This window comes from Suncus etruscus, chromosome 8, assembly GCF_024139225.1.
Source record: "Suncus etruscus isolate mSunEtr1 chromosome 8, mSunEtr1.pri.cur, whole genome shotgun sequence".
Classification (NCBI taxonomy): Eukaryota; Metazoa; Chordata; class Mammalia; order Eulipotyphla; family Soricidae; genus Suncus; species Suncus etruscus.
In genome coordinates, this window is record NC_064855.1 from 4,052,357 (window position 1) to 4,074,342 (window position 21,986).

Consider the following 21,986-nt stretch of genomic DNA (forward strand, 5'->3'; position numbering starts at 1 on the left):
GTCTGTCCCCACCAAAAATGTCCTGGCCAGCTGCGTCTCGTGTCCTGGACACATGTGATGTGTGTCTCTGCCAGCCACAGAGGGTTTTCCTGTCCCGACCCAGAATGTCACTTGTTCTGACCCGGTATGTCATCTGTGTTGACCCAGAATGTCTCCCATCTGGATGACTATGGTGATGTCTGTCCGGACCTGGAGTGCAAACTGTCTTGACCCGGAATGTCGTCTGTTTTGACTCCTGTCTGTACTACTGTGATGTCTGTACCAACCTGGACTGACACCTGTCCCAACCGACCAGAGAGAGCGGTTGAGCAAGCCACATGGACCTGAAGCCCCTCTTGGGGTAAATAACCCTGTCCCCCTGCCTCATTAATGGCTCAGAAAGTGGGACAGTTCCACGCTGACTCGGCTCCGTTTCTCCCCTGTAGCTGTAGTCGTTTGTTTGCTCAGGATCCCTTTGCTGATGCAAATGGGGACAGCTTTGGGGCTTCCCCGTGGTGGAACAAAGACTATGACAACTAATTGGGCCTTTCCCAATGGGTCCCCTCAGTTGTAAGTCAGTGAGAGAAGCTCCCCCTTCCTCTTCTTCCAGGGCAGCTGAGCTCAGCTCAAACTCAGATGCCTTTGGCGGAGTTGTTCCCTATTTCCTCGTAGATCACACGAGGGACTGTTCTGTGTTGGTGCCTCTCCTGCCTGCTCCTCTTGGCTCCTTCCAGCTCCTTCCAGCACCTTCTGGCCACTTCACCGACGAGGTCCTCTCTTGTTCCAGCCACATCCTATAATCCCTTTTTCCTTACAGCAGAATCATATTTCATCCCATAGATGTGCCACCGTTCCTGCATCCTCTCATCTGCTCTGGGGCACTTGGGTTATTCCCAAATCTTGCCTGCAATAAGGACAGGGTCACAAAACTTTTCTACATGGCGTTTTTAAGGCCCTTTGGGTGTAGATGCTGAGAAGTAGAATTGCTGGTCATATGGAAGCTCAATTCTGAGTTTAAACTATATGTGTATGTGTGTGTGTGTGTGTGTGTATGTGTGTGTGTGTATACATGGGTGATACATGGATCTGAGCAAGGCATTCTAATAAATTTGGGGAGATGTTAGTTTGCATTTTATTTTATTATTTACGAGGGTTGAGTCACACCTGGTGGTTCTCAGGGGTTACTCCTGGCTCTGTGCTCAGGAATCATTCCTGAGTCCGGTAGGCTGCGGACCACTGGGGTGCCAGATCGAATCCTGGTCGGCTCCATACAAGACAAATGCTTATATTTGCCTGCCACACTATCACTGTAGCCCCTAGTTTGCATTTTAAAAATAGCCTTTCCTCTATGAAATAGAACATGAGTGGCTTAAGTGCTTTTTGTCAATGTAGTACTAACACACACACACACACACACACAGAGGACTTTAGACAACACTGATTTAAAAATTAATAAGACAGCTTCCGATGCCTCTCAGATAAAAGTTTTATTAGATTGCAGAGTGCTGTTTCACGAAAATAAAGATGAGCATATGCTTAGACAAGATAATCTGCCATAAAGATATGCCTAAAATGTTGACAAATGTTACAAGAGACAGAGAAACAAGATTGATCATGCTTATATGCACAGGAATTTATATATTAAAAAAAAAAAAACTTCTCAGGAGGAAACATGTCACAATTCAGACTTCTCCTCTTGAAAATAATCTGCAGCGTTAAAGTAGTCTTGAAATTGGCTGTATTTCTGGGTGTGCAATGGGAAAGCTAGTTACTGATGCCAGCAAAGATAAATAAGCTACAGACATGAAAGAGAACATGTTCCCTTCATGGAAATGTGAGGAAAATATTTTTTTTTAAAGATTATGATGAACAGGGGCTTAGTTTCAAATAAATGTTTCCAAATCCTGTAAAGCCCCAGAGTGATATCAAACAGTATTACTGTGAAGGTCATAGCTTCCTTGTAAATGGTCATTTTTCAGTAGTGCTATTCATAGTAGCAGTGAAACAACTTCAGCAACTAACTCAACAAAAAAAGGTGGTGCCCGAAAAGCCTGGTAATTCCCCACTATCCACCAACCAGGTGCAAAAATGTCACTTTCCTGGTACAAAGCAGAGCAGAGATCCAGAGACCAACTCAATGACCTCCAAGAACAAGGGCCTGGGAAGGTACAGACATGGAGAGAGGAGGGTGGAGTGGGGCAGTGAGCTGGGTTGTGCCCCTTCCTAGGTGCAATGTTGAGTGGGCATAGATTTCTGTAGCAAAATCTACCCCTCTAAGTGGGATAAGAGAGGAGAGCAATGGGGGATGACTGCAGTGGCGTGGCCCTCAAGCAAAAATAAAATAAAATATGGGGCTGGACAATAGCACAGCAGATAGAGCATTTGCTTTGTACATGGCTGACTCAAGCTCACTCTCAATCCCTTGAGCACTGCCAGAAGTAATTCCTGAGCCCAGAGCTAGGAGTAACCCCTGAGCATCATCGGGTGTGGCCCCAAACAAACAAAATAAATAAAATTAAAACATTCATGCATTAAGTTCGTAAACTATTTTCCCAAATTCCTAACATCAATTAACTATAAGAAAAAAAAAGAGAAAGAGAATTCCAGAAAAGGGTGAGATAGTCTCACGATAATTTAAAATTCTGTTTGTTGGGCATTTGGAATGTAAATACAAGAGAAACATGGAGACTGCCCTTCCATTGCTATGCTTATTTATTTTACTTTCTGACCTCATATTCTCCCCCAGACCCCACTGCCCAGTCATTATATCCTCAATTCCCCTGGAAATTCCTGTTCAGAGGTGCTTTTTATTTTTTGACTTTTGGGTCACACCTGGTGGCACTCAGGGGTCACTCCTGGCTGTGCACTCAGAAATTACTCCTAGCAGGCTCAGGGGACCAACAGAGATCCCAGAGATTGAACCTGGGTCGGCTGCATGCAAGGCACTCTCCCCACTGTGCTATCCCTTCAGTCTCCCCCCTCCCAACATAGGTGCTTTCTACTTGGTGAGGCGATGCGGCAAGAGAATATCCCATCTATGTGAGCATCAGTGTGTGCATATGCATGTGTTTGTGTGTGCACATTTGTGTGTGTGTGCTAGTGCTCCTCCTCTGAATGCTTTGCCCGTTAGCCATGTAAATCTGCAAGCAGAGTCTCCAAGTTGAGTGGTGAGTGGGAGGAGGGAGAGGAATTCAGCCTGTTTGGCTGACAGGTCTTTGGACAGCGAGTGGAGGGATGTGGAGACAGACAGGGCAGGGGAGACATTCCTGGAAGAAGGGCGGAGAGGAGGGGAGGACTGAGCTGCAGGAAGGAGGAGGGGACGGAAGCATGTGGAAAGGAAGGGACGGGAAGGGAAGGGAAGGACCCCAGGGGAGGCACGGAGCACAACACCAGGACAGAGGGAGTGGGACTAGGAGTTTGGCCGAGAAGGGGGAGAGGTGGTGGGAGGGTGTGGAGGGCTGGCAGGACCCCGGGCCATTCACTCAGGAGCTGGCACACTAGTTCCCAGGGAAACAGACACCCAGGGACAGGGCTCACACTAGGCTCTGGGCTCTATTTTACTGTTGGAAGAGTCTAATATTGATCTGAGCTGCCTGAACCACTGGTCCTCAAACTATGGCCTATGGGTCACATATTGTATTTGTTCCCATTTTGTTTCTTCACTTCAAAATAAGATATGTGCAGTGTGCATAGGAATTTATTTAGTTTTTACTATAGTCCGGTCTTCCAATAGTCTGAGGGACAATGAACTAGCCCCCTGTTTAAAAAGTTTGAGGACTACTGAAAATGCCAATTGGTTCTCTGTGGTACATTCAGGAACTGAATTCACTTTGGCCAATTCCAACATACCCCTTTGGTTTCAAAGGGTTAGGGTTGGGACCAGGCCTGGGACCAGGCCTCCCTCAACCTTCTACAGTATCCCTGACATCAAAGTCCGAACCCAGCATGATATGGGGGACAAGGGTAGTATCAGCACCAGCCCTGACACCTCTGTATCCCAACTCTTTGAGTGTGAGCTGCTGAGCGGGGCACCTGTGAGTAGGAGGGGTTTCTCTGGGGACTGGCAGTAAAATTGTGCTGAGCCCTCCCCAACGCACAGAAAGGGAGGACAGCTCTCCCAGGGACTGTGTGCTGCATGAAACATCGAGGCGTCCCTTTGGGGAGCCAAAGAAGGGAGAGCAGAGAACAGAGGCAGGAAGAGGGGTGAAGGCCAGTCTGAGGCTCCATTTGCCCATCTAACTCACCCTTTTTCCACCTTGACTCAGGCCCCAGTCCAGAGAGAGAGAAGTTTCACTTGCACCCACCTCACCTCCTTGATCCAGCTGCTCTCTTTGAGCTGACTGAAAATTTTCTCCAGTGTTTCTGTTTCTTTGACCTACTCAGTCACCACCTCCTCCGTCTTTGCCCTGGAGCAACATTTCTGGTACAGCTTGAACTTGAAGTGTTTCAGCCTTCAAGGTGTGGTAAATTCAGGTGCGGTTAGCACAGAGCCTGCCAACAGTGAATCTACACAGAGGGAGAAACATCAGCTGCTCTGGGGCAAGGCTAGAGAAACAACACAGCAGGTAGGGCATTTGCCTTGCATGAGGCTGGCCCAGGTTTGATCCCTGGCATCCCATATGGTCCCCCAAGCCTGCCAGGAGTGATTTCTGAGCACCAAGAAAGGAGTAACCCCTGAGTACTGCTAGATGTGGCACAAAGACCAAAAAAAGCAAGATAGCAAGCAATTGATTTCCTCCCTGTCCACCTCAAATGACCTGCAGGATCCTTCCCTCCAGCCTCCAGCTCCTTTACCCAGCCATAGTACCACCAGGAGTAATTTCTGAGCACAGTGCTGCTGGGTGGAATCCAAACACCAAAAACAAAACAAAACATCAGCTGCTCTAAGGGGGTGGTGGGTGAACCAATGAAACACACTCCCCCCCACCAGTGCTCTGTGTCCCTGTCACCATCTCAGCTGGTCGGGGAATGTGTGACCATGCCACTGCCCTGATCCACACTCCCAGTGAACACGAATAGCATGGACACTAGGCCCGAGCTGAGGCTCAGGAAAAGATGGCTACCGACCCCCGAGGAGCCTGCAGCCCTGGAGCATCCAACAGAGGCCTCGGAGCCACTTGCCAGGCCAATTCCAGGTGCAGAGTAGAAATCACCAGATTCTGTACCACGCACAAGACGTGGAGTAGAGTCCCCCCACAGCAAAGTGACTTGCTGCTGGGACGGGTGGAGAGGGAGTGTGGCGGCTGCGCCCAGGCCCCTAGGAGGGTGGGAAAGACAGGTGACTGGGAGGCCACAAGGCCACACCACAGCCATTTCCGGCGTGAACCTCGACTTGTCATCCCGAAACTGCGGCTTGGTGACATGACAGAATTAATTCTTACCCTTCTCTCTACTCCCAAATCTCTGATTCTCTGTTTCACTGCCGTTTTCTTTCTTTCTTTCTTTGAATTTTTGGGCCATACCTGGCGGTGCTCAGCAGTTACTCCTGGCTCTGTGCTCAGAAATCAATCCTGGCAGGCTCCGGGGACTATATGGAGTGCCGGGGATTGAACCCAGGTCTGTCCTGGGTCAGCCACGTGCAAGGCAAACGCCCTACCACTGTGCTATTGCCTGCCCCATTTCTTGCTTAATGTCTGACATGGCGCCCTTTCCTGTGCCCACCTATCCTGCCCCTTGTTGCCTGTGAAGACAGAAGGGGTATAGGGAAGCTTGGAGACAAGCCTGCCTGTCTTGAAACATGAAGTTGTCAGTCTTCATGGTCTTGGTGTCTGAAAGCTCCCCAGACAAATGCACCAAATAGTGGCAGGTGTCACAACCCATATGCCTGGCAGCTGCAGGTCACTGGTTTCCTTGGTCAGATGGTGGCATGAGAGTGGTTCTCCACCTGCTCCTGGAGCCCTGTGGTTGGGGAGGGGCAGAGATGGGCAGTGTGAGGGCAGGGCACAGTGGGCCTGCATGGGGTGGTTGCGGGTACAGATAGGGCACCCACAGACAGCCATGCGCCCCTACACATGTCTTTTTTGTGTGTGTGTGTGTGTGTGGTTTTTGGGTCACACCCGGCAGTGCTCAGGGGTTATTTCTGGCTCCAGGCTCAGAAATTGCTCCTGGCAGGCACAGAGGACCATATGGGGCGCCGGGATTCGAACTGATGACCTCCTGCATGAAAGGCAAACGCCTTACCTCCATGCTATCTCTCCGGCCCCGCTACACATGTCTTTAAGATGAGTTTTTCTGAGCAAGGATGCTGGTTCTAAGGAGAATGTTGGAAGAGAGTAAGGGGGAAGAGAGGGAAAGAGAGAAGGAGAAAAAGAGGGCGAGAGAGGGAGAAAGAGGAAAAGAGAGGAAAAGGAAGAGAGGGATATGGAAGATGGGAGAAAGAGAGAGAGGAAGAAAAAGGGAGAGTGAGTAAGGAAGAGAAGGAGGGGGAAGAGGGAGGGAGGGTGAGAGAGAGCAAAGAGAGGAGAGAGGAGAGGAGAGTGTGTGTGTGTGTGTGTGTGTGTGTGTGAGAGAGAGAGAGAGAGAGAGAGAGAGAGAGAGAGAGAGAGACCCAAAAGGAGAGGAAACTGATATTCTTTCCTGAGTGCTGAAAAGTGGAGGCAAGCTTAGCTCCTGGGTCAGGGTCAGAGTGGACAGTCTTGACAAATACTTGAAAATATTTTTAAATGAATCTATAATTTAGGCTATTGAAAATAACCCAATGTAGAGAAAATTGATTTCACAGCTCCCTCCTCATATAAGTGGCTACTAAGTTGGTATTCTTATAAATTTTAATTCAAATCCTTTTGTTTCTTGTCCATCAAGTAGGTAAAAATAGTTAGTTTTCCATCAATGAAGTAAAAATAGAAAGAAAAAAGGAGCAGAAATAAATTCAGGATAATGGAAGGCAAAGAAAGAAAGAAAGAAAGAAAGAAAGAAAGAAAGAAAGAAAGAAAGAAAGAAAGAAAGAAAGGAAGGAAGGAAGGAAGGAAGGAAGGAAGGAAGGAAGGAAGGAAGGAAGGAAGGAAGGAAGGAAGGAAGGAAGGAAGGAAGAAAGGAAGGAAGGAAGGAAGGGGGGAACCTTCAGCAGGCAACACAGGGACAGCGTGGCTCCATGCTGTAGGTTTTTTGGCCAAGCTTAGGGGAAGATGCAGCCTCTGGCTGCCCCCACAGCCTTCTCTCTCCTTCCTTCTGGACCCCAAGGTTACCCTGGACCGCCTGCTGCTTAGGGTGCCAGCCAGGTGGGTCTCAGCGAGCATTTTAGGGTGGCCCCAAGTCTACCCCATCCCCCACCCAGCACCAGAAGCCTGTATTGGGGGAGGAGACTGGTGAACTTCTCTTCCCACTAATTCTCATTCTCACACCTATCACCCCCACGCGTAAAATTTATATAGATTTATATGATATCATATAGTTTAATCCATTTCGTGTTATACAGTATAGATAGTTAATAGGATATCATAGGTGTTCATTTATGTTTACAATATACAGAATGTCTATGTTATATTATTCCCTTTCCCCCATTGGCTCACCACTTACTGGCTCATTTCTAGTTCTTGACTCTCACCCCCACTGTCTATTACCCCACATGTAACCATTTTTACCCTCAGATCTTCGCTCCTTATGAAGCAGATTAATATCCTCGCTCAAGCTAACTGCCAGTCAGCTCCCAACATTGAAAAATAGACTCTCGGCCTGAGAAGAAACCAATACTCTCTTCCTATCAATTTTATTATTTACAAACTCCTATCCTCCAACTCCCTTCACTGGGCACCTGTGCTAGCTACCATAATCAGTTTCGAGACACCCCACTCAAAGACATGTCCTGACACAGAGTGCTGGTAGTGTTTACAGACTCCAGATGGCCAAATCAAAGACCAAAGTGGTGTCTCAAAAACAACACCCTCCCCCCATGACTATTTCTAAAACATAAATGGGACATGAGTACCTTTTTTGAATATCTTTGATGTATTCCTTTAACATCTATAACTCTTTTTGAATATCCTCTTATACAATGACAATTCTGCTCACTGTTTTTTGTTTGTTTGTTGTTTGCTTTCCCCCCTTTGAGATCTGTTCAATAAGCAATGCTGGTAGAAGAGTATCTCTGTAGAGAATTCATGTTAGAACTAAGTTACGGGGAATGTTGGACTTGCTCCCTCAGCCCCAGATGCACCAATAATACCTTGTGGCATTGTTTCTATTTTGCATAGGCACATTAAAATGGGAAAATATTACATATGCAAACAAGTTCTTATCTAATAGAGATGGGAACCCAAATTTTGTAATACAGTTAGGCCTTATACCCTGAACATTGGCATAATGACTTGGCTCAGGCCTCCGAAGAATGGACATGGCCCATACACCCCTGAACAATGGATACCATTTATGGAAACAATCACAATTGATTATAACACTACCAGGATGGAAACCTCTACCAGGGAAGACCCTTCCATGCTCTGACATTGATTTACTCCAAAGAGTGCTCTCAATACCTGCTAGCAGGGCAGGTTTCTCCCCATCTAATGATGAGGTGAAACTAGAGGATGCTCCACATCAGCCTGACTTCGATGATGGAAATGTACAGAATCCAGAATCTTTAAATACAGGAACCTGACACCAACAACAGCTAAAGAGTGGAAAAAGCTTCACCGGGACCAAGGAAAATGACTTGGGTTGGACAGACTGGTATGCCTGGAGCCCAGAGTCGGTCTTATGCCAATAAACTTCTAGGGTGAGGTCTTCTTGTAATCAAGCCAAGGATTTTTTCCTGTTTTCCCCACATTTTGCTGGGCCTATGCAAACAATGGCGATTGCCACTTTCACACCTTTACTACTGTATTTTTTTAAACACATATCCTTTAAGAAAGAAAAAAAGAACAGTTTAATGAACTTAAAAAAAAATAACTGTAGTAGAGCGCCTGTCTCATATACAGGCAGGGGATGGAAAAGAAGGGGGGTGGGAATTAGGGGTGGGAATGTTGCACTGGTGCAGGGGGGTGTTTTCTTTGTGACTAAAACCCAACTATAATCATGTTTGTAATCATGGTGCTTAAATAAAAAAATTAAAAAGAGAGAGAGAGAAAGAAAGAAAAAGAAAGGAAGGAAGAAAAAGAAAGAGAGAAAGAAAGCAAGAAAGCAAGCAAGCAAGAAAGAAAGAAGAAAGAAAGCAAGAAAGCAAGAAAGAAAGAAAAAGAAAGAAAGAAAGAAAGAAAGAAAGAAAGAAAGAAGGAAGGAAGGAAAGAAAGAAAGAAAGAAAGAAAGAAAGAAAGAAAGAAAGAAAGAAAGAAAGAAAGAAAGAAAGAAAGAAAGAAAGAAAGAAAGAAAGAAAGAAAGAAAAAGGAAGGAAGGAAAGAAAGAAAGAAAGAAAGAAAGAAAGAAAGAAAGAAAGAAAGAAAGAAAGAAAGAAAGAAAGAAAGAAAGAAAGAAAAAAAGAAAAGAAAGAAAGAAAGAAAGAGAAAGAAAGAAAGAAAGAAAGAAAGAAAGAAAGAAAGAAAGAAAGAAAGAAAGAAAGAAAGAAAGAAAGAAAGAAAGAAAGAAAGAAAGAAAGAAAGAAAGAAAGAAGAAAGAGAAAATGAGTTCAGATAAGTAAAATGGAGAAACCAAGCCCCATTTGGCCCACGGTGGGAGTCATGGACTGGTCACACAGTCTCCCTGACATGTGCCAGGCAATTTGGTGAGGCTGCAGGGCACTGCCACGGGGCATTTCTACAACTGCCCTGGGTCTGGCCACATCCTGTGTGACTTGCTAGGGCTGATGAAGGAACCTCCGCATGCGAACCCCAAATAGCATTCTCCTGGCTCACTCGGCACCCAACCCAGAGTTCCACCAGTACCTTATACTGTTCTTTCCAGCGACTTCTAGAAGCTAAGCTCTCCAGGCAAGGCTGAAAGAGGCAGTTGTTCAAATAATGAAGCAACATCAATATATATTGTGTGTAGGATTTTTGTCTGGTGTCATATGCCCAGGAAGAACAAGACAGTCACTCTGCCCTAGAATACTGAAAAGACTGAAAATTTCAGGCGATGTGGACATTTGGTGGGAAGCATTTAAAATTTTTGTTTGCTGTTTTGCTTTGGAGCCACATGTGGCAGTGCTCAGGGGTTACTCCTGGCTCTGCACTCAGGGATCATTCATGGCAGGCTTGGGGGGACATATGAGGTGCTGAGATCGAACCCAGTTCAGCGTCTTTCAAGGCAGATGCCCTTCTGCTGTGCTATTTATTGTTCTAGTCCCTAAAAGCATTTACATTTTTTTAATTATTTTGTTTTGGGACTATACTCAGCAGTGCTCAGGCCTTATTTCTGGCTCTGTGTTCAGGAGTCACTCCTGGAAGGCTCAGGTGTGCTGGAGATCAAACTCAGGTTGGCCACATAAAAGACAAGCGTCCTTCCTGCTGTAATAATGCTCCAGCCCCTCAACTATTTTTGATGCATAAAGTAAAACACATTAGTGCCTCTGAGTTTAGGGAAAGGAAGAGGCAGATGGTCAGGCTGTCAGAATGCAGTGAGGTGCCCCCAGTCCACACCCCCCTACCCCGTCATCTAAGCTGACTGTGCTAGGCAGGTCCTGTGCTTATGCCCTGTCCTGTGATCCCTTGAGACTCTCTGACTCTCTGACAGCTTGCTTTTACTATCATATTATTATCTTTCACACTCTTAACCTTCCTCCCTCCCTCCCTCCCTCCCTCCCTCCCTCCCTCCCTCCCTCCCTCCCTCCCTCCCTCCCTCCCTCCCTTCCTTCCTTCCTTCCTTCCTTCCTTCCTTCCTTCCTTCCTTCCTTCCTTCCTTCCTTCCTTCCTTCCTTCCTTCTTCCCTCCCTTTCTTTCTTCTCACCCAGTGATGTTCAGGTCACTCCCGACTCTGCACTCAGGGACCATTCCTGGCAGTGTTGGGGAATCATATGGATGTCTGGATCAAATCTAATTGGTGTGTGCAAGGGAAATGTCCTAACCATTGTACTATTATGCTTGCCCCAATGCCACCGTTTTTCATGATCAACATGTTTTAGATAAATATATACAATATATATTTTAGATAAATATATACAAATATATACCATAACAAGGTGGTTTAGAAAAGCAAAACCCTAGTTGCCACCCTCCTATAAACTTACTGTACAATGTTCCCAGAAGACTCATCTAGCCCTCTGATCAGAAGGGTCTTCACAACACGTTCGAAATGGGTATACTGGCCGCTAAAAGAATCTGAAAGGGATTCAACAGCGATATGAGGATGCAGCAGGAACTCAGAAGTGATATTAGGAAGCAGCAGATAAGGCTATTCTGTATTGCATTGGCCCCTTTCTTTGAAGCCAGTCCTTTCCCTTTTCAAAGACCACAGTGCAGCACCACCTGGATTTTTGCTTTATTTTAATGAAGCCTTTCCCCAGCCAGTTTCTTTGCATCTTTAGGGTAATGCCTGGCCCTGCATTTCCCCCAGAACCAGAGAGAAGGCCCAAGGCTCTAGTCCAGCAAATAGTCAGTGTTCATGGTTGCTGTGTATTGTGTTGATTGTTAATGAGACCAGGTTCATCCTGTGCGTTGTTTTGATTTTTGCTTCCTTGTTTGTTTGTTTCTGGGCCACACCTGGCAGCGCTCAGGGGTCCCTCAGGTTCTGCACTCAGAAATCACTCCTGGCAGGCTTGGGGGACCATATAGGAAGCCGGGGATTGAACCCAGGTCTGCCACGAGCAAGGCAAATGCCCTACCTGCTGTGCTATCGCTCCAACCCCTGTTGTTTCGATTTTTTTTAAATGGAGATCAGGTTAATGCTGTGTGTTGTTTTGTTAAAGATCAGTTCATGTTGTGTTGATTGTTAGCAGGTTCATGTTGTGTGTTGTTTAATTGTTAACAGAGACCAGGTTCATGTTATGTGTTGTGTTGTTAGTGGAGATGAGGTTCATGTGTGTGTGTCGTGCTGTTAATGGAGACCGGGTCCATGTTGTGTGTTGAGTTGATTGTTGACAGAGACCAGATTCATGGCTACTCTGGGTCAAAGCCCAGCTTCCTGAAAGGATTTCCCTAGCAAGGGATGGCCAGGCAGAAGTTCTCTTCCCAGGATCTGCCTTGAGCTCGCTGTCACTCAAACATAAACAACAAAAGACAGGAAGTGTCTCCAATATTCTCAGACATGAAAACTCTTCATTGCTTCCAGTGCCCCCTGTTGAAAATGATGGAAAACACAGACCTGAAGTGACCTGGGTCCACTGCTGGCTTAGCCTTCACATGCTATCAGTTATTTTCTGGGAGATTCAGTCTCAAAGTGGAGGGGTATAAGAGAAGGGAAAGACCAGGTTGTCTTCCACCACTGCTCACATGTGGCAGAAGAGGAGACTGCTCTGTTTGGGGATGGGAAGAGGGGTCCTGCTCAGAGGCAAATGCAATAAGGTAAGAACTGAGAGAGTCTCAAATGCCCTTCTGTCATCTCAGTTGAACTATTCTCGTCAAATAGTTCAATGACGGCAAGTCTTAGCAAAAAGCCAAGTGTGGAGTTTGGAGCTGACTGTGGCACACTGGTCAGAGTGGAACGTAGGGCTGCCAATTTTCTCCTAAAGGTCTGGTAGATGAGCCTAGGGGTTCTAAGTCAGTCTCCATGGAACCTGGCAGTCCCCATTCATTGCAGAGCTTGCTGCTCCAAGGGAAAATGAATTGTGAGTCTCAAATGTAAGGATTAACTTAGAGTGGCTTTTACAGCATGATGTCTTGGTAGGTGAAAAACTGCCTGTATTTCATTTATCAAAGTATATCCACTTAGAAAAAAAGTCTTAAAAATTGTAATTGAACCATAAAGATGCCTTTAAGATCTCTGGCTCTTTCCTTCTAATGGCGTAGGAAATCTGGACACTTTTCTCATTGTCCTTCACTAAGTACTCTATGTCCTCAGAGACACAAGCCAAGGCACGTACTCATTTCTCTATTCATTCAGGTAACAAGGTTCCAAACATGTGTTAGGACTATAATAAGTGCTAGGGATATAGAGAGAAGGAAAGGTGATCAAGTCTTCATTTAGAAAATCTTTTTGGGGGAAGACACTACTTCCAGAGACAGAAAAACAACTTTATTGTCACACTGTTCCATAACATGAAATGCTTTTATAATGCACAGTTTGATGAGTAATGCACAACTCTGTGTACCTCCTCCCTGTGTGTCCCCCATCCCCCTGCCCTATCACTGCCCACATGCCCTGCACACAGAAGCCCACAGGAGTCTCACAGGTTCCTGACAGCCATGTCTGGCCAAAAGAGCAAACTAGGGGTCTCAGTTGTCAGATAAATCTGTACTGGGAACAAAGTCTAGGAATGACTCTGATCCAGGAGAGTGCCTGAAGTCCACAGCAAAGGTGTCTTTGGAAGCAGGAGCATTTCCCTGGCAAATGGAGAGGAAGGTGAGTAGGGTTTTGATGTTATAAAAGGCGGGATACCAGTAAGAAGGGGGCCACGGAAGAGAAGTATCTGAGAGGGACAGCACCCTGGTTCTGGCAAAGCTCAAAGTGACACCAGACAGAGTTAAGAGCTAAAGTGAATTTGCCAGGAGGGAGCTATTGCTACTTGCAGTAAGAGGGATGCACTAGACAGGTCGGAGTAGATTAAAGATATAAGAGATACCAGGGACCATGGGACATGCCAGCTTGTGAGGAAAAGCAGGAATGTGGTTCTAAATTGTGGAGAAAAAGCCTTTTAGGTAAAAGCCAGCAAGAGGGTTGTAAGTAAGAATGTGCAAGATAAAAGGGAGGGAAAGCAGGTGTAGTGTAGAATAAAAATAAAAATTATACAGACCACGTGTTGGGTGAGTGCCACCCAATCACCGTATTTCTAACTCCTTTGGCCGGCGGGTCTGAAGATGCATGATCCTGGTGGAGAATTAATTCAAAAGCAGGGAAAGTTTCATCAGAGTCAGCTTGATTTGATTTTGTTCCATGGCCATGTCTGCCAGCAGTCTCTCTCTCTCTCTCTCTCTCTCTCTCTCTCTCTCTCTCTCTCTCTCATTCTCTTTTCATGCTTTTCTCTCTTCTCCTCTGCCTCTTTCTGTTTCTCTCTCACCTCCCCCAACCAGACTTTTTTTATTCTTTATTTAAATAGCCCTTTCCATCCCAGGTGTGGGTGGGTCTGATCATCCAGGTGGGATTAATATCTCAAAAGAAAGTTTAGGTAAAAGGAAGTTAGTGGGGAGGGGTACAGTGAAGAACTGTGGTATTTACCCAAATCCATTGAAAACTGTGTCTAGAGACTGAGCATGGGCATTTATCATAGTTTTATTCAAAATTGCCCCAACCCAGGCCTTTCCTAGTCAGCTGGAAGAACCGCAGAGCTGCCAACCTATGGGGTGTCGGTGTCCAGTGATCAACCGAAGAGAGATGCTCCACCCCACCACATCCGAAATGCAGGGACATGTGAAGTTGTATTGCTGTGCACCCAATACATCTGTGAAAGCAAAATTGTGAAGGTGTTAGAGCAAATGGGGTGGATGGGAGTGACAAACAGGTGCCACTAGGGTTGTGCATTCAGAGTAGAGATGCTGCCAAGGGCTAGACCTAATGGGTTACATGATCAGATCTTAGAGTACACAGACTCTTATGGCTCCTGGTCAGCCATAAGATGGGTCTGACCCTTTAAGGCTTAAGAAATTTAGTTAGCAAGCAAAAAAAGAAAAAGAAAAACTGATCATGGGATGTCTGTAGAGACTGGAATGTGCCATGTTTAGGGGCCACCTAATTCAGAGTCCTCTCTCAATGAAACCAGGAGGGGTCTCACCAAACACCAAACATGTAGAAGTTCATGCTCACCAGGACAGGCCTCCAATGGGGCCTCCCCATGGCAGAAACAAACAGTAACTCTCAGAATGGGGTTCTAGAGAGCCCTACGGGTCCCCAGATCCACTGATGGGGGATTTGTGAGGTATAGCAGTGACACTAAGGTTTCCCCATGCGACACTGTACAGAATGGACATGGGTAAGGACCTGGGCTAGGACCTATGACTGACACTCTGTGGTGACCAGACCAGAGACTCCTATGGCTGTTCCAGTGTCCACGACTCAGCACAACGCATCGGCTTTGTGCAATCTGGGACTCACAGTGCCTCCTCTCAGCACTCTTTAAGGGGTTTGGCCAGGTCTGCACCGAACTGCTGTGGTCCGACATTTGCTTAAACACATTCGAGGGACATGCTGAATGACTAACTGGGAAACTCTCATTTGCCAATGAAAGGTCATTGGATTGGGAACTGCAAGAGGAGCTAAAAAGAGATGCTTCTCAGCAAAGAAGAGAAAGATGTCATTCCAAAGATGAGTATTAGGTCACACCTTATTTTACCTCAAACAAAGATCATCCCAGATTCCTTTATTATGTTTGTTTGCAACTTGGATTTACCCCAAATCAGAGATTGTATTACTTCTCAACCTGGGTGAAACTGGCTCAGGATAGCCTGAGCTATCTGTCCTTATTGCCCCACCCAGGGTTGGTCTCTGGACTCCATAAAAATGGCAGTTTTGGCAAGCAGCAGGCTCCATACTAGGTAGAAGACTGCCAGACTACATATGTTTCACTCTCAGCCTGGTTTGGATGATTTCATGTGTGATCCTGATTCAGACTCGTTCATTTGGATTTAAAAATAAGGCAAGTGGGGTGATTTTACAGATGAATCCCAGTGTTTGTAGGCATAAAGTAAGTGTAGATCTTGAAGTGACCGGAGAGAAAGGACTAGGGTTAAGGCTATGGCTTTGCAAACAGCCAGCCTCAGTGTGAACTCCAGCATGACCTGTGCCCCCGGCCCACCCAAAAGCCACCAGTGATCCCTAAACAAGCACAAAACCAGAAGTAAGCTCTGAGTACCACTAAGGGTGACCGCCATCCAGAAGATCAAAACTGATAGATTTTTAAAGCAGGAATTAAAATTATTTTTGTTTGCTATTCTATCCTTGACAGTTTTCCCAAACCCAAGGAGTTTTCTGGTGAGATGAAGTTATAGTTAGAAGCATGGTGTGAGTAGGAGGCACATTACTGGCAGGCTTGAGATCCAAAGTCTGGCTCTGTATGTACCACATACCTGACAGCCCACCCAGCAATGTGGCCCCCAAATATGGCCTAGTCCAAAAGCTTTAGCATGTGGTCCTATTTAAAATTTAAGAAATGTGGGAGCAGGGTGATAGGACAGTGGACAGGGTGCTTGTCTTCCACACAGCCAACCCAGATTTGATTTGAAGCACCCCATATGGGTCTCTGAGTCATGCAGAGAGTTATTCTCTGAGTATAGAGCCAGGAATGAATAAGTCCCAAGAACTGCTATATGTGGCCCAGATTCCAAATAATTAAGGGAATAAATGAAAAATTTTAACAAGAAAATAAATATGCATTTTAACAATTAAAAATATTGTATAAACTATTGACTACTATGCCAACACTTGGGATCTCTAGATAGCCCAGGCAACCTATATTTTTTTTGATGCCCAGTGCATAATATTCCAAATCCATGTCTGTGAGATATCCATTGCTAGACAGAGAAATGGACTTTAATGTAAGTAAACACTTAAAGCTCTGTTATATGGCTATATATTTTATTCTACAACTCACCATGTCTAATTTTGGTATAATGTAAAATGGGAATATTTACAAATACTTAACATTTTTTCTTCTCTCCCACAAGTACTTTTTTTTTTTTTTTTTTTGGCTTTTGGGTCACTCCTTTTGGGTTACTCCTGGCTCTACGCTCAGAAATCATTCCTGGCAGGCTCAGGGGACCATATGGGCTGCTGGGATTTGAACCACTGACCTTCTGCATGCAAGGCAAACACCTTACCTCCATGCTATCGCTCCAGCCCGCACAAGTACTTTTTTTTGTTTTTGTTTTTGGGTCACACCCGGTGGTGCTCAGGGGTTACTTTTGGCTGTCTGCTCAGAAATAGCTCCTGGCAGGCACGGGGGACCATATGGGACACCGGGATTCGAACCAACCACGTTAGGTAGGTTCTGGATCGGCTGCTTGCAAGGCAAACACCGCTGTGCTAACTCTCCGGGCCCGCACAAGTACTTTTTAAAGTTTATTTGAAAATACTCCTTTTAACTTATATATGTGTGATATAAATTTGTTTTTCATTGACTTCAATCAAAACAACACAACAAACTAATATTAGCTTTGTGGTTTTTTGTTTGTTTGTTTGTTTTTTGTTTTTGGGTCACACCCGGCAGTGCTCAGGGGTTACTCCTGGCTCTATGCTCAGAAATCGCCACTGGCAGGCACAGGGGATCATATGGGATGCTGGGATTCGAACCACTGTTCTTCCGCATGAAAGGTATGAAAGGTACCGCCATGCTATCTCTCCAGCCCCTAATATTAGCTTTGTATTCAAAGCAAATATTAGAATCCAAGTGCCTTGTATATTGATCTAGATGTTGAATATAATGAAGTGTGAGAAGCATTTTTCTGTTTGGGGAAAATAATTATTTTCTTTTATGAAAATAGCTATTTGTGTGCACATGTAATTCGTTTAGTAAATGTCATTTTCAATCGACAAATATATTTAAAATATATCAGTCTGTATTTCTGTAATGGCAGTTTTGTTTTGTTTTTGGGTCACACTCATGACGCTCAGGGATTACTCCTGGCTATGCACTCAGAAATTGTCCCTGGCTTGGGAGACCATGAGACAAGGATGGTTCGTCCTAGGTTAGCGTGTGTAAAGCAAATGCCCTACCACCTGTGCCATCGCTCCAGCCCCTATAATGGCAGATATTGATAAAATTCATAGGCTCAAAATCTACATAAGGCCCTTAATAGATTTTTTTTTTGTTTTGGTTTTTTTAGGATCACACCCAGCAACGCTCAGGTGTTACTCCTGGCTCTATGCTCAGAAATCTTTCCTGGCAGGCTTTGGGGACAATATGGGATGGGATTCAAACTACCATCCTTCTGCATGCAAGGCAAACACCCTACCTCCATGCTATCTCTCCGGCCCCACCCTTAACAGATCTTAAGAGTGTATTCTCCAAATTACTGGAAAAAACCACTTATAAAATTACTCAAAAATGCAAATATTATTCTGAAACAATCTTACCCTATATGAAGTTGACCCAACTGTGATTTCTAGGATCCCAGAAAGTTTCCTGAGCAACCCACTCAGGAATGATCTCTGAGCACAGAGCCAGCAGTAATCCCTGAGCACCACCAGGTATGGCTCCCAAAACAAGCAAACAAAAAAACAAAGAAAGAAGATAAATATGACACTAAACAACAGACCAAAGATTAGAATAACTCATCAGATTTTTCTTGGTAGTTAAGTTCCAAAGAGAATTCTCCTTCGGGGCTGGGAAGGTGGCTCTAGAGGTAAGGTGTCTGCCTTGCAAGCGCTAGCGTAGGACGAACCACAGTTCGATCCCCCGGCGTCCCATATGGTCCCCCCAAGCCAGGGGCGATTTCTGAGCGCATAGCCAGGAGTAACCCCTGAGCATCAAAGGGTGTGGCCCCAAAACCAAAAAAAAAAAAAAAAGAGAGAGAATTCTGCTTCACTAATTTCAGTTGTGAAGTAGTCAATGTTTCTCCTTGTTGGCCTTTATCCTCTTCATCACCCAGCTTGCACTACAAAGTCATCAATAATGTAATCATCCCCATCTTCACCATATTCAAAATCCTCCTCCTCTTCCTCTTTTTCCTCATTGCTTGGGCAGAATTCCTTGTTAGACTCCTAATTAAATTAAAACACAGTGCTCAGCAAATGGATCTTTTAAAAGGACCAGCATGAATGTGAAATGTAAAGACTACATTGGAAACAAACAAAAATCCATTTTCTATTTCCTTTCTTTTTTGTGAAGTAAAAAAACAGGTTTGATTTGGAGATACTGAGGAAGGGGAGGGCAAGGAGGAGAGATTGGGGGAGAGTGAGTAACATGTTCAAGTACACGCCTTAGCATGAAAGTGGGAAAGCGCACCTCAGAAGAGAAGATGTAGGTACCATGCGCTCAAGTACCGTGGACCCAAATGTGCCAATTTTCTTTCTTTTTTTTGAGGGGGCGAGGTCACACCCGGCAGTGCTCAGGAGTTACTTTTGGCTCTACGCTCAGAAATCGTTCCTGGCAGGCTCGGGGGGACCATATGGGATGCCGGGATTCAAACTACTATCCTTCCGCATGCAAGAAAAATGCCCTACCTTCATGCTATCTCTCCTGCCCAGCCAATTTTCTATTTTCAAATTTCAAATGTTCAAATGCTAAACTTGAAAATCAGGATGCTAACATGCTTTAGGAAGTGATGGGAAAGTTTCAAATGGACATTTAGATTGCAAACAGGAATAACACAGGGAAGGCTATCAAGACAAATAACTTCTCAAAATAAAGTAATAATAAAAAATAATAAAGTGGTGGCCAGACAGATGCAAACTCAACAGTGCCCAGGCACAGCGACATGATTTGCCCACATTCAAGGGCTCTTGATTCGAAGTCAGTTCTCTCAGAATCATCCCTAGAGTCATTGGGAAACAGATGTGTTAGTGGAGATGAGTGTTCAGAACTACCTAATGGTGAGATGAAACCAGAAGATGCTCCACGTAGCCCTGGTTTCCACATAGGATCTCTATAGAAACCAAGATCTTTAACCTCAGAAACCTGACTGCAACAACCATGATTGTGAAGAGCTTTTACTGGGACCACAAAAAGACTTTGGGGCTAGACAACTTAATATGCCTGGTCTTATGCCAGGAAACTTCATGGGAAAGGTCTCCTTGTTTTTTAGGCCAAAGGTTTTTCCTTTCTATTTTCCCCATATTTTGCTGTGCCTATGCAAACAACAAGAGCAACTGCCATACACACACACACACACACACACACACACACACACACTCACACACTCACACACACACACACATTTTTTCTCTCTTATCTTAAAACAAAAGAGAGCTTACTAAACCTTCTGCTATTGTATTGTTGACTTTATTGAAGATTCAATAATTTTCACAAATATACTTGCCACTGAACAGTTTCTTCTTTCTTTTTTCCTTTTTATTTTTTTTTAATTTTTAGGGTTTTTTTTCTATTTTTAAAAATAACTTTGCTTTCCCTTATCATGAAACAAATGTATTATGATCAGTTATGTCAACTATGTGATACATTTTCTTTAAATAAAAAAAATTTTTTTAAACCTAAAAAAAAAAAAAAACTAACCTTTTTTCTGGACCTGAACCTGGGACAAGCAAGAGAGACCCTGTATGCACCTAGACTGCCCCGCTGCTGGGGTTGGGCCTGAGAAGCCAGCTCAGCTCCCACAGTCTCTGCAGCTGCTCCTGCCTCCTAGCAGCCCATACCTGGACCTTTGGCCACCCCACACCCTTCACTACTCTCCTCAGGTGTTTCCTGCCCACCTTCCACAACAAGATGTCACTGTCATCACTCTCCTCACTGACATCCAGCAATGAAGCCACCCTCTTCCTCTTCCCACGCTGGATGTGCTCCTCCTCCAGATGGCCGTCGATGGTTTGGCTAGCTGTCTCCTATGCCACGGGCTCTGGGAGGGGCCAGATAGTCACTTGGTCCTTTTTGATCTTCTCCTCCCTGGCTGCAGCCTTGTAGTGTGTGTTGGTATTTCTTTCCCCTTCCACCTTGGATTTCAACTCGCGTCCCAGTTTTGATGCTCTGTTATGCCTCTTGTTATGTACTCTTGTTACTGTCTGCACTTTCATCATAGCCAGCACTTGGGTCACTAATCCATATTCTTGTCACCATCAAGGTCTTAGTTGCTGTCAAATAACCGTAAGATGCTGGGGTGTTTTTTTTGTTTGTTTGTTTGTTTGGTTTTTTTGGTCCACCTCCAATTCACTCACTATTTCTGCTCAGGCTCTTTCTATGTGTCTTATCTTCCAGCATGTACCATCTTCACTTATGATTCAACAAAATAAAGTCAGCAAGGACATCACAATGACAACCAGATTATGAGAAGGGCGTTGGCAATATGAAAACAGGTCATAGAGGAGTAGTACAGAAGATGTGAAAGTGAAGGTAGTAGGACAATCCTTACTGTGGACTGAGCACCCAAGGAGTATGTAAGCATCTTTGCTGATCCATGAGGAAGGCACAGGAATTCTGCACTACAGAAGACTATTCCATGTGTTGAACAGGGACACAGACATATAATAAAGAAATATGCCAGGCAGCAGTCTAAAGAGAGTCTACTCTAAAGAGTACTAAAGAGAAAGAAAAAAATTGTGATTTAAGTGTAAAGAATCAGAGAAATCAGTATAGCAACTGCCTGATCAAAGATTTCATGAGATATAATCTTAGACTTTCCTGAGAATTTTTTATACTGGAATAAAAAGAATGAAAAGGAATTCAGGAGTTCAAATGATAAGACCAAAACTCAGGCACTGAAAAAGGACACGGTAATTTTAGTAAATGTGACTTAAAAGGTATGAGAAAGGCTTTGTGTTGGAGAGAAAGAGGCAAGTCCAGAGGTGAGGATTAATTATAGAATGATTTACCCTGTGACTTTAGGATTCTAAATAGAGAAATGAAATGAATTTTAATATAAAGGACCAATCAACTTATATAAAGGAAGCTGTAAATTATTAATTAAACTTAAAAATGGAATATAAACTGGAGAAAAAAATCTATTCATTGAGCTCTTAGAGTTGAAAGATTTCAAGAGGCTGGAGGGGCCACAGAGATAGCACAGTGGTAGGGCGTTTGCCTTGTATGCAGAATGAATGGTGGTTCGAATTCCAGCATCCCATATGGTCCTCTGAGCCTGCTAGGAGCGATTTCTGAGCACAGAGCCAGGAGTAAACACTGAGCGCTGCCAGGTGTGACCCACAAAAAAAAAAAAAAAAAGTGGGGAAGGGCTGGAGAGAGAGCACAGTGGTAAGGAGTTTGCCTTGCATGTGGCGGACCCAGAGGGACCGGTTCAATTCCTGGCATCCCATGTGGTCCCCCAGACTGCCTGGGGTGATTTCTTAATGCAGAGACTGGAGTAACCCCTGAGTGCCACTGGGTGTGATGCAAAAAACAATCAATCAATAAAATTTAAAAAAATCTCAAAGCTAAATAGAAAACTTAT

At 44.7% G+C, this 21,986-nt stretch overlaps 2 protein-coding genes across 2 annotated transcripts in view; both read right to left on the reverse strand.

Annotated features, from left to right (window-relative positions):
- MTMR2 (myotubularin related protein 2) overlaps positions 1-21,986 on the reverse strand; it is a 176,522-nt gene that overhangs the window by 120,026 nt on the left and 34,510 nt on the right. The window lies entirely within an intron of this gene.
- Positions 1,655-20,619, reverse strand: CCDC82 (coiled-coil domain containing 82). Its single transcript, XM_049779022.1, is given in 11 exon segments — positions 1,655-1,723; positions 4,289-4,432; positions 4,434-4,485; positions 5,699-5,791; positions 5,793-5,869; positions 9,792-9,918; positions 11,072-11,162; positions 18,437-18,516; positions 18,518-18,630; positions 20,242-20,427; positions 20,602-20,619. Coding segments are annotated over 11 exon segments (1,050 nt in total).